The 12,934-nt window shown below is 41.7% G+C and overlaps 1 protein-coding gene across 3 annotated transcripts in view; it reads left to right on the plus strand.

Annotated features, from left to right (window-relative positions):
• The window catches only part of LOC111959933 (calcitonin gene-related peptide type 1 receptor), a 43,328-nt gene that overhangs the window by 16,228 nt on the left and 14,166 nt on the right, over positions 1-12,934 (plus strand). For 2 of the 3 annotated variants that reach the window (XM_023981788.2, XM_023981790.2), the window contains exons 2-3: positions 3,182-3,291; positions 4,527-4,680. In XM_023981788.2, coding sequence (XP_023837556.1) covers positions 3,217-3,291; positions 4,527-4,680 — 229 coding nt within the window. In that variant the 5' untranslated portion in view covers positions 3,182-3,216. The remainder of the gene's footprint in view (positions 1-3,181; positions 3,292-4,526; positions 4,681-12,934) is intronic. The other variant, XM_023981789.2, reaches the window with a different exon arrangement.

The following is a 12,934-nucleotide window of genomic DNA, read 5'->3' on the forward strand; positions in this document are numbered from 1 at the left end:
CATCAAAACCCCATATACTACCCACCACGGCGACCTGTATGCTCTCATTGGCTGGTCCTCATTTCATGTTCATCGCCAAACCCACTCGCTCCAGGTCATCTATAAGTCTTTGCTAGGTAAAGCCACGCATTATCTCAGCTCACTGGTCACCATAGCAACACCCACCCGTAGCACGTGCTCCAGCAGGTATATTTCACTGGTCATCCCCAAAGCCAACACCTCGTTTGGCCGCCTTTCCTTMCAGTTCTCTGCTGCCAATGACTGGAACGAATTGCAAAAATCACTGAAGATGGAGTCTTAAGGGCCTCCCGGGTGGTGCGAAAAATCTAGGGCACTGTATCGCAGTGCTAGCTGTGCCACCAGAGACTCTGGGTTCGCGCCCAGGCTCTGTCGCAGCCGGCCGCAACCGGGAGGTCCGTGGGGTGACGCACAATTGGCCTAGCGTCATCCGGGTTAGGGAGGGTTTGGCCGGTAGGGATATCCTTGTCTCATCGCGCACCAGCGACTAACCAAGGTAGCCAGGTGCACGGTGTTTCCTCCGACACATTGGTGCGGCTGGCTTCCGGGTTGGAGGCGCGCTGTGTTAAGAAGCAGTGCGGCTTGGTTGGGTTGTGTTTCGGAGGGCGCATGGCTTTCGACCTTCGTCTCTCCCGAGCCCGTACGGGAGTTGTAGCGATGAGACAAGATAGTAATTACTAGTAAACAATTGGATACCACGAAATTGGGGAGAAAAGGGGGTAAAAAAAACGTTTATATAAAAAAATAAAGTCTTATATCTCCCTCTCTCACTTTAAGCATCAGCTGTCAGAGCTGCTTACCGATCACCTGTACACAGCCAATCTGTAGATAGCACACCCAACTACCTCATCCCCATATTATTACTTACCTTCTTGCTCTTTTGCACCCCAGAATCTCTACTTGCACATCATCATCTGCACATCTATCACTCCAGTGTTAATTCTAAATTATAATTATTTCGCCTCTATGGCCTATTTATTGCCTTACCTCCCTACTCTTCTACATTTGCACACACTGCACTCTTCTACATTTGCACACACTGTACATATATTTTTCTATTGTGTTATTGACTGTACGTTTGTTTATGTGTAACTCTGTGTTGTTGTTTGTGTCGCACTGCTTTGCTTTATCTTGGCCAGGTTGCAGTTGTAAATGAGACCTTGCTCTCAACTGGCCTACCTGGTTAAATAAAGGTGAAATAAAAATAAATAAATAAAACATCTGTAAGGTCTGTTTTATATTGTCATTGGACAGATCCATCCTTGGCTTTATTCGCAGTTTGTAAAAGGTTGGAGTCAGCCCTTCCAATACAGCTGGGGGATTTGGCACAGAGGACCATTAGTGTGTGACAGTGCAGCTGATAGTTTCCTGTCTGTTTCCAATTTGCACTTAGCCATACTTTTTTTTACAATCCCAGTTCCAGCATTTCCCTGGTGTAATGTCGTTTTAATTCCTAGCAGACTTGGGAGGCGGGCATCCATTCCCCTGGCTTGGATTTAGGGTCTCTAGAATAGTAGATAGCACAGCGCAGGATAAAGTGAAGTTTCSCATGACCATGTTTGTTGGGCTTTGAGTCGGAAGTAGGCCTTGATATATTTTTGTTGTGTATTCTTTATGAAAGTGATTTTCTTTCTGTGCACACCGAGTCTATTTAGCATGCGTAGTGGTTACTAACCTCTGTCGTATTGTGAACACAAACATTGAATTGTTTGCTGGATGTTCTTGAGTACAAACAGCAGTTCTTGAATACAAACAGCAGTTTTCTCTCAGTTATGTTTCCTATTATCCTGGGTAAATTGCATTACAGTTTAATATAATTAGCCATGCAACTTGAAGTATAAAAATGTCCTACTCCTTTAGGCCATTAAGGGTATTTCTGCTCATTTAACCCTACCACTCAAGTATAGCACATCTCCCTTCCCATAGCACTTGAGGCTAAATAGACATATTTAGCTAACATATTGTGATATAACAGTTGTATACACAATGGTGGCTTGTGTGTCAGGAATGYTCACTAATGTTCCCTACTGTCTCACTAGAAAAGTATTTTCCGGCTAACAGCTAGCAACATTACTGCAAGGTTCAGCCAATGCATCATGCAGAACTCTGACTCTGCAAAAATATCTGTACATCTATGTCTTGTTAATCAGATGGATTATTGCTYACAAGTGCTAGATGGGCTCCCCTCGGGTCTATGCGTTAGACTCTGAGTCCAGTGCAGACGTTTATACAGACATTTCTTCTTGGCAACCACATTTGGTTAAGATTGAAATTCCCTCATCTTCCCTCGATTTTGAAAAGCAAATTTTTTTCGACCTGAGGGGCATGTGAACATTTGAATTTTGTCTCTTAAACTATGCACCAGCCATGCTGAAACCTCAAAGCATTACCATGCAGCTTTTAATATAGTCTTTTGTGGTCCTGCCAATTCTACAACACTTACATTAAGTGTGCAGGACGTAGGATGTCCGGTCCAAACAAAGTGTCAGGGCAACGCTTCTAGATCCAAGACATCCAAGACTCTGTGTTCTGATCCACCTGACAAAGCATTGTGTCCACTGTATGCATTGGGAATTTCAAAATGTAATTTACATGCAAATGATCTATGTGAATTTCAAAATACAAATTGAGCAACATAAAGACTTTTCTCAAAGATTGTTTGGAGTAGTAAATGCATTTTACTGTTTATATATTTACAATATACAAATACATCAGGACTACATCAAGAGGAGCAAATGGCAGTTGTACAAGAACTACGCCTCCAAGTCTGTAACGTCTGAACATATTAGAGATCAGGTGTTTCTTCACTCTCCCCAGTCTCCTCTGGTCATCCTCTGGGATTGTGTTGACCTCGCTACTATCCACACTGGCCAATTTGAACTGAACTGGAGTGCATGTGCATGCTCTGTTGCCATAAATACTGGTGATGGCACAGCACAGCCCACAGCTGCACTAAGGAGTCGATGTGATGTCCGTGGTTGGAAATAGTCTCACGAAGGCGCTCATTCGATTGCATTGGATTTAGGTAGAGAGCAGCAAATGGGTGTACATCTCCATATTGGAGGGAATGAGTGATGAAAGAGGGATGGAGATGGAGGGATGATGTTGATTGCTGTAGTGAGAACATGTGGATCTGTATTTGAATGGGCTTTTTTCCTCTTAGCAGCTCGATAGCCATTAAAGAGTGGATCGCCTGACATGCCGAAAAAGAAGATGGACGGTTTCGGCTGGTGTTGGATGGTCATCTGTCTCCTACTGTGCACTCCCACTGATGTAAGAATTGACTATCTTTACTCTCTCTTTTTCTTTCTCTCTGTGTCTGTCTGTGTTTCTGTCGCTTTCTCTGTCCCTCACTCACACACACACATACGCACGCACACACATATGTGCAGGGCCACATAAGCACAGAAAAATGCTCTTTTCATGTCTACTGTCTCATTGGTGGGTTAATACACCGTATAAGATACTGTGTATGTACATTTTTAAAAGGCATGCTCAGTAATAGAACGCCACCGTTTGTTGGGAACATCAATTGGTGTTTATATCCTTTTTAATTCTAGTGAATTCTCTATGCAGAAAATCTCAATAACTTTGGTGAACGTTTATATTGATGAATATTCAATAAAGTGCATGTGAGATTGGCAAGGGGTTTTAATATGATGGCATATAGGTCCAGACACTGGTAGGTAAACATGCATTAACTTGTTAATTGATTCTTGTCACTATTGTCCCCATCAATTTATCCCTCTCTGGGGGACTGATCTGTACAAAAAAAGAGCAGGACAAACTTAAAATCATTGAATACTAAGCAGTGTATCCTGCTTTTGTGTCCAGTGATCACCTAATGATTCAGCAATAGGATTTTTTTGTTCTGCCCACCCARTACACCCACAATTTTGTTATTTTGGCATGACATTTTGTTAAGACTTGCAATTTAACATTGCCCCATAGTATTTGGGTTCACATTGGGTGATTTGACATGTCTTTGTACACCATTTACTTTGTTTAATTTTCCATGGAACTCACATGGATATAAAGGGAGTCGCTCCGCTCTACATTACTGCCTCTTCCTGTGTCCTAAATGAGGATATGGTGACTGAGCGTTTTAATCGGTCCCCCGTGSAGTTCAAATATAGAACTCAGACACAACCCTGGGTGTAGACACATTTTAAAAATATACTGTGTTGTTTAGCTATTTAGTTACAGCCAAATGAGTCAACAAACTAATGATTGAGATGACAAACAATCTATATACAATCCAGTTAATTTAGCTTAAGATGACTTCTATCAAATATGAATGAGGCCTTTTTAATTTTGTGATTAGCAAAAATGTTAAATGAATGTTTATTAATTCCACTTAAGCTTTGCATTTATATGATTCATATGATTTTCTGCTATTAACTTGATACTGTTCCCTTGGATATTCTATATGTATTCTGTCATGTGATGCCATGTGATGCTGTGTGTTATGTTATGTTATGTAATGCACTGGGTTCTCTTACTTGTAGATCTTTGTTGTGGCTAGCCCAGAGGTGAACGAGACCCAGGAGCACGTACCGGTGAATGTCTACCACGACACAGACGTCACCAGGAAAAAGATTGTGACCGCCCAGTTTGAGTGCTACCAGAAAATCATGAAGGATAACGACCACAACAAAATAGGTAAAATGATCAAAAATGCATGACCTGTGTTCAGTCACCACTGTCATTGGCATAGTGGGTCATGGTAAATTATTATTTGTGTGAGGGAAAATGAGCGTCTGAATCCCAAATAGGGAAAAGTTGTCTTGTAGCAAAATTAGGTTGCTACATTGACATACTTATTTTTTCTTTATTGTAGAAAATCTGAAGATAGTACCACTCATTGTGAATGGCAACATCCTCAACCGATTAGGTAGGATAACTTGATTATCGAGTGCTTGTGCTCATGTATGAGTTTGAATCCTAAGTGGGTTCGATTCATGTTACATAAGCACTCGAGCTGAGCAACTGATGTCCAACGAGGAGGTATTTGTGTAGTCGATGGCTGACAAGGTTTGATAATCCCACCAGTCTTATTTGTATCCAGAGAATTAACATTAGCCAATCGGCAGGTGAGGAGAGAAAAGGTGCTGAGGCACTGAGAGGAATGCCAATATATCAGTGCTGCAGTTATTTGGTGTCATTTACACAAGGGGCTTTAATCAGCCTCTTATTTGGATGCTAATCCGCTAGCGTTGTGTCTGATTAGCTTTAGGCTTGAGTGATACACCATTTATACCATATACCGGGGTATTTAAAGATACCGACTGTATGATTTTCAATACATTTAAATTTGATTGAACCTTTATTTAACTAGGCAAGTCAGTTAAGAACAAATTCTTATTTACAATGACGGTCTACCGAAAGGCAAAAAGCCTCATGAGGGGGTATAAAAAATAAAGAAATAAATACATATATAGGAAAAACACACATTACGACAAGAGAGACACCACAACACTACATAAAGAGAGACCTAAGACAACAACATAGCATGGCAGCAACACAAGAAAACACAGCATGGTAGCAACACAACATGACAACAACGTGGTAGTAACACAACATGGCAGCAGCACAACATGGTAGCAGCACAAAACATGGTACAAACATTTTTGGGCACAGACAACAGCACAAAGGGCAAGAAGGTAGAGACAACAATACATCAGGCGAAGCAGCCACAACTGTCAGTAAGAGTGTCCATGATTGAGTATTTGAATGAAGAGATCGAGATTAAACTGTCCAGTTTGAGTGTTTTTTGCAGCTCGTTCCAGTCGCTAGCTGCAGCAAACTGAAAAGAGGAGCGACCCAGGGATGTGTGTGCTTTGGGGACCTTTAACAGAATGTGACTGGCAGAATGAGTGTTGTATTTGGAGGGTGAGGGCTGCAGTAGGTATCTCAGATAGAGGGGACTGAGGCCTAAGAGGGTTTTATGAATAAGCATCAACCAGTGGKTCTTGCGACTGGTATACAGAGAGGATCAGTTTACAGAGGAGTATAGAGTTCAGGGATGTGTCCTATAAGGAGCATTGGTGGCAAATCTGATGCCGAATGGTAAAAAACATCTAGCCACTCGAGATCACCCTTACCTGCCGATCTATATATATATATWTTTTTTGTATTATTTTTATTTCACCTTTATTTAACCATGTAAGCCAGTTGAGAACAAGTTCTCATTTACAACTGCAACCTGACCAAGGCCAAGATAAAGCAAAGGAGTGCGACACAAATAACAACACACAGTTACACATGGAATTAACAAACATACAGTCAATAACACAATAGGAGAAAAAAAWGTATATATACAGTGTGTACAAAAAAGGTCAGATAAGGGAGGTAAGGAAATAAATAGGCCRTAGTTGCGAAATAATTACAAATTAGAAATTAAACACTGGAGTGATAGATGTGCAGAAGATGAATGTGCAAGTAGAGATACTGGGGTGCCAAGGAGCAAAAAAGTAAAAATAACAGTATGGGGATGAGGTAGTTGGATGGGCTATATACAGATGGGATATGTACAGGTGCAGTGATCTGTGAGCTGCTCTGACAGCTGGTGCTTTAAGTTAGTGAGGGAGATATGAGTCTCYAGCTTCAGTGATTTTTGCAGTTCGTTACAGTCATTGGCAGCAGAGACTTTGGGAGTCTGCTGGAGCATCTAATTTGCTGAGTAGAGTGTTGGAGGCTATTTTGTAAATGACGTCGCCGAAGTCAAGGATCGGTAGGATAGTCAGTTTTACGAGGGTATGTTTGGCAACATGAGTGAAGGATGCTTTGTTGTGAAATAGGAAGCCGATTCTAGATTTAATTTTGGATTGGAGATGCTTAATGTGAGTCTGGAAGGACAGTTTACAGTCTAGCCAGACAYCTAGGTATTTATAGATGTCCACATATTCTAAGTCAGAACCGTCCAAAGTAGTGATGCTGGACGGGCGGGCAGGTGCTGGTAGTAATTGGTTGAAGAGCATGCATTTAGTTTTACTTGCATTTAAGAGCAGTTGGAGGCCACGGAAGGAGAGTTGTATGGCATTGAAGCTCGTCTGGAGGTTAGTTAACACAGTGTCCAAAGAAGGGCCAGAAGTATACAGAATGGTATCGTCTGCATAGAGGTGGATCAGAGAATCACAAGCAGCAAGAGAGACATCATGGATGTATACAGAGAAAAGAGTCGACCCAGGAATTGAACCCTGTGGCACCCCCATAGAGACTGCCAGAGGTCCGGACAATAGGCCCTCCGATTTGACACACTGAACTGTCTGAGAAGTAGTTGGTGAACCAGGCGATGCAGTCATTTGAGAAACGAAGGCTGTTGAATCTGGCGATAAGAATGTGGTGATTGACAGAGTCGAAGCCTTGGCCAGGTCGATGAATACAGCTGCACAGTATTGTCTCTTATCAATGGAGTTTATGATATTGTTTAGGACCTTGAGCTTGGCTGAGGTGCACCCATGACCAGAAACCAGACTGCATAGCGGAGAAGGTACGATGGGATTCGAAATGGTCGGTGATCTGCTTGTTAACTTGGCTTTCGAAGACCTTAGAAAGGCAGGGTAGGATAGATACAGGTCTGTAGCAGTTTGGGTCTAGAGTATCTCTCCCTTTGAAGAGGGGGGTGACCGCGGCAGCTTTCCAATCTTTGGGGATCTCAGACGATACGAAAGAGAGGTTGAACAGGCTAGTAATAGGAGTTGCAACAATTTGCAACAATTCGGATGATCATTTTAGAAAGAGAGGGTCCAGAGTTTCTAGCCCTGCTGATTTGTAGGGGTCCAGATTTTGCAGCTCTTTCAGAACATCAGCTATCTGGAATTGGGCGAAGGAGAAATGGGGAGGCTTGGGCAAGTTGCTGTGGGGGGTGCAGGGCTGTTGACCAGGGTAGGGGTGGCCAGGTGGAAAGCATGGCCAGCCATAGATAAATGCTTATTGAAATTCTCAATTATCGTGGATTTATCGGTGGTGACAGTGTTTCCTAGCCTCAGTGCAGTGGGCAGCTGGTAGTAGGTGCTCTTATTCTCTATGGACTTTACAGTGTCCCTGAACTTTTTGGAGTTTACGTCTCCATAATCTAGCATGGGTAGGATGGTCATCTGAATCAGGGTTAGTTTGGCAGCTGGGGTGAAAGAGGAGCGATTACAATAGAGGAAACCAAGTCTAGATTTAACCTTAGCCTGCAGCTTTGATATGTGCTGAGAGAAGGACAGTGTACACTCTAGCCATACTCCCAAGTACTTGTATGAGGTGACTACCTCAAGCTTTAAACAATCAGAGGTAGTAATCACACCGGTGTGGAGAGGGGCATTCTTCTTATCAAACCACATGACCTTTGTTTTGGAGGTGTTCAGAACAAGGTTAAGGGCAGAGAAAACTTGTTGGACACTAAGCAAACTTTGTTGTAGAGCGTTTAACACAACATCCGKGGAGGGGTCAGCTGAGTATATTATATCTAACTCATGGCTCCAGCTATGCATCTGGTTTGCTAACTTGCTAGCTAAGTGGCTAGATGTCAAGATCAACAGCAGAGACATTCAAGCCCCTCCTGATCCCTGGTGCAGTGGTGTAAAGTACTTAAGTAAAAATACTTTGAAGTACTACTAAAGTAGYGTTTTGGGGTATCTGTACTTTACTCTAAACATTTTTTTTACTACTTTTACTTCACTACATTCCTGAAGAAAATAATCGACATTTTACTCCATACATTTTCCCTGACACCTAAAAGTACTTGATACATTTTGAATACTGAGCAGGACAGGAAAATGGTTCAATTCACACTTATCAAGAGAATACGTGGTCATCCCTACTGCCTCTGATCTGGCGGACTCACTAAACACAAATGCAAAATTTGTAGATTATGTCTGAGTGTTGGAGTGTTCCCCTGGCTATCCTTAAATTTGAAAAACATTAAAATGGTGCTGTCAGCTTTGCTTAATACAAGGAATTTGAAGTGATTTATACTTTCTTTTACTTTTGATAATGAAGTAAATTTTAGCAATTACATCTACTTTTGATACTTAAGTATATTTAGAACCTAATACTTTTAGACTTTTACTCAAGTAGTATTTTACTGGRTGAATTTAACTTTTACTTGAGTAACTTTCTATTAAGGTATCAATACTTTTACAGAAGTATCACAATTGTGTACCTTTTCCGAAATTATATATATTTTTAAAATAGTCCCCCTTGTGTACACTTCCGGTAATACYGTATACCCCGGTATAGTACAGAAATGGTATGGCGGTAGGAACATCTGGATACTGCCCAATCCTAATTAGCATTCAGTCACACCAGCAATCAGCTAGGGGATGTTCGCTTGGAGTCTTGGCTAATTAGCAGTCCTATCACACTTATAATCAGTATTTCATTTGAGGGTAACCCTACAGGTGTAATACCAAAACTTTTTAAAGAACCTAAACATACTTAACTGACTATTTCAACCAAAACATTTGGAGATATATGGGGAAGTATATTTGCCACTTTTCTTTTTTCAATAATGCTTTTAACTTTAGTGTTATATTTATTTATTAAAGTGTTTGTGTGGGTGGCTGCTACAGTAGGAGGTATGACAAATCTTCTTCAGTAGAAGGCCCAATCTTTGTCAGGGAAATGTTTTCTAAAATAAGTCTCCCCATCAAGAGCAATGTCTAGCTCTTCTATTATTTCAAGCGTTATTGTCACCACATGCCAGGGGATTGTGAATTTCAATCCAAAGCTTTAAAACCCACATCCCACCCTGTTKTCAAAAACAAAGTCTGAAACTGCCGACTATTAGATAAAAGTGAAGAAAAGTAAATAGTGAGACAAGCAGGGATATTTTCTTTTTCAAATTCAAACCCAAGAAAGGGCATTTGTATTCCTTTCTGATTCAATGTTGTTCCCTAAGATTGATTTTAGTCAACTGGACTTTTTGGTGGATGGAAGACAGTATCAGGAAGCAGTTCTATATTTAGAAATCAGTCTGATGTGAGATGTTTCATTATCTGGGTTTTCCACAGTAATATCTCATTGCTACCATACAATTAGGGGCTTAGTCAGAATCAAAAGTTGCTCATTCGTTAGTTTTGTACATAACAAACTGATAAGTAGACAAAAAACAACAAAGACATTAGCAACAAGAWATTTCAGAAGGTGTCGCCAGTAACTTCTCTATGTAATGTCAACAAACAACATACAGTGCCTTGAGAAAGATTTCATATACTCGTATACAGCCTGAATTCAAAATGTATTAAATATATTTATTGTGTTGCCAATGTACACACAATAGCCCAGAGTGAAAAAGTGAAAATATGTTTTTTTTTTCAAATGTTTGCAAATTTATTGAAAATGAAATACAGAAATATCTCAAATATACACACCACTGAGTCAATATTTTGTAGAAGTCCTTTGGCAGTGATTACAGCTGTGAGTCTCTAAGAGCTTCCCACACCTGGATTGTGCAACATTTGCCAATTATTATTTTCAAAATTCTTCAAGCTCTGTGAAATTGATTGTTGGTCATTGCTTGACAACCATTTTGAAGTCTTTTTTTCAAGCAGATTTAAGTCAAAACTGTAAATTTGACATTCTGTTTTTGGTTATTGTCCTGCTGAAATGTGAATTAATCTCCCAGTCTCTGGTGGAAAGTAGACTGAACCAGGTTTTCCTCTAGGATTTTGCCTGTGCTTATCTCCATTCCATACATTTTTTATCCTGAAAAGCTCCCCAGTCCTTAATGATTACAAGCATACCCATAACATGAGGCAGCCAACACTAATCTTGAAAATACGGAGAGTGGTACTCAGTAATGTGTTGTGTTGGATTTGCCCAAAACATACCACTTTGTGTTCAGGACAAAACGTTAATTGCTTTGCTTTGCCACATTTTTAGCAGTATTACTTTAGTGCCTTGTTGCAAACAGGATGCATGTTTTGGAATATTTTTTTATTATGTTTCATTCGTTTCACCGTCAATTAGGWTATTATTGTGGAGTAACTACAATATTGTTGATCCATCCTCAGTTTTCTCCTGTAATAGTCATTAAACTCTGTAAATGTTTTAAAGTCACTATTGGGTGGTTTCCTTCCTCTCTGGGAACTGAGTTTGAAAGGATGCATGTATCTTTGTAGTGACTGGGAGTATTGATACACCATCCAAAGTGTAATTAATAACTTCACCATGCTCAAAGAGGATTTACTGTATACTTTTTTATTTTTACCCATCCAATAGGTTCMCTTCTTTGCGATGCATTGGAAAATCTCCCTGGTCTTTGTGGTTCAATCTACGTTTGAAATTCACTGCTCGACTGAGAGACCTTCAAATCGAATTGTATTAGTCACATGCGCCGAATACAACAGTGAAATACTTACTTACGAGCCCCTAACCAACAATGCAGTTTAAATAAATACGGATAAGAAAAATAAATAAAAGTAACAAGTAATTAAAGAGCAGCAGTAAAATAACAATAGCGCGACTATATAATGTAACAGGGGGGTACCGGTTCAGAGTCAATGTGCGGGGCGGTTAGTTGAGGTAWWATGGTAACAACAGAGAGTAGCAGCAGTGTAAAAGAAGGGGGGACAATGCAAATAGTCTGGGTAGCCATTTGATTAGATGTTCAAGAGTCTTCTGGCATGCGGGTAGAAGCTGTTTAAAAGCCTCATGGACCTAGACTTGGCGCTCCGGTATCGCTTGCCATGCGGTAGCAGAGAGAACAGTCTATGACTAGGGTGGCTGGAGTCTTTGACAATTTGTTGGGCCTTCCTCTGACACTGCCTGGTATAGAGGTCCTGGATGGCAGGAAGCTTGGCCCCAGTGATGTAGTGGGCCGTTTGTACTACCCTCTGTAGTGCCTTGCGATTGGAGGCCGAGCAGTTACCATACCAGGCAGTGATGCAACCAGTCAGGATGCTCTCGATGGTGCAGCTGTAGAACCTTTTGAGGATCTGAGGACCCATGCCAAATCTTTTCAGTCTCCTGAGCGGGAATAGGTTTTGTCGTGCCCGTTGAGGGAGGGGTTGTTGTCCTGGCACCACACGGCCAGGTCTCTGAACTCCTCCTTGTCGTTGCCTGTGATCACTGTTGTGTCATCGGCAAACTTGATGATGGTGTTGGAGTCATGCCTGGCCGTGCAGTCATGAGTGAACAGGGAGTACAGGAGGAGACTGAGCACGCACCCCTGATTGGCCCCTGTGTTGAGGATCAGCATGGCGGATGTGTTGTTACCTATCCTTACCACCTGGGGGCGGCCGGTCAGGAAGTCCAGGATCCAGTTGCAGAGGGAGGTGTTTAGKCCCAGGGTCCTTAGTTTATTGATGAGCTTTGAGGGMACTGTGGTGTTGAACGCTGAGCTGTAGTCAATGAATAGCATTCTCACATAGGTGTTCCTTTTGTCCAGGTGGCAAAGGGCAGTGTGGAATGCAATAGAGGTTGCATCATCTGTGGATCTGTTGGGGTGGTATGCAAATTGGAAATTGGAGTGGGTCTAGGGTTTCTGGGATAATGGTGTTGATGTGAGCCATGAGCAGCCTTTCAAAGCACTTCATGGCTACAGATGTGAGTGCTACGGGTCGATAGTCATTTAAGCAGTTCTTGGGCACAGGCACTATGGTGTTCTGCTAAAAACATGTTGGTATTACAAACTTTGACAGGGAAAGGTTGAAAATGTCAGTGAAAACACTTGCCAGTTGGTCAGCGCATGCTCGCAGCACACGTCCTRGTAATCCGCCTGGCCCTGCGGCCTTGTGAATGTTGACCTGTTTAAAGGTCTTACTCACATCGGCTGCGGAGAGCGTGATCACACAGTCTTCCGGAACAGCTGGTGCTCTCATGCATGTTTCAGTGTTCTTTGTCTCGAATCGAGCATAGAAGTAGTTTAGCTCGTCTGGTTGGCTTGTGTCACTGGGCAGCTCTCGGCTGTGCTTCCCWTTGTAGT

The sequence above is a fragment of the Salvelinus sp. IW2-2015 genome, linkage group LG36, assembly GCF_002910315.2.
Source record: "Salvelinus sp. IW2-2015 linkage group LG36, ASM291031v2, whole genome shotgun sequence".
Taxonomy (NCBI): Eukaryota; Metazoa; Chordata; class Actinopteri; order Salmoniformes; family Salmonidae; genus Salvelinus; species Salvelinus sp. IW2-2015.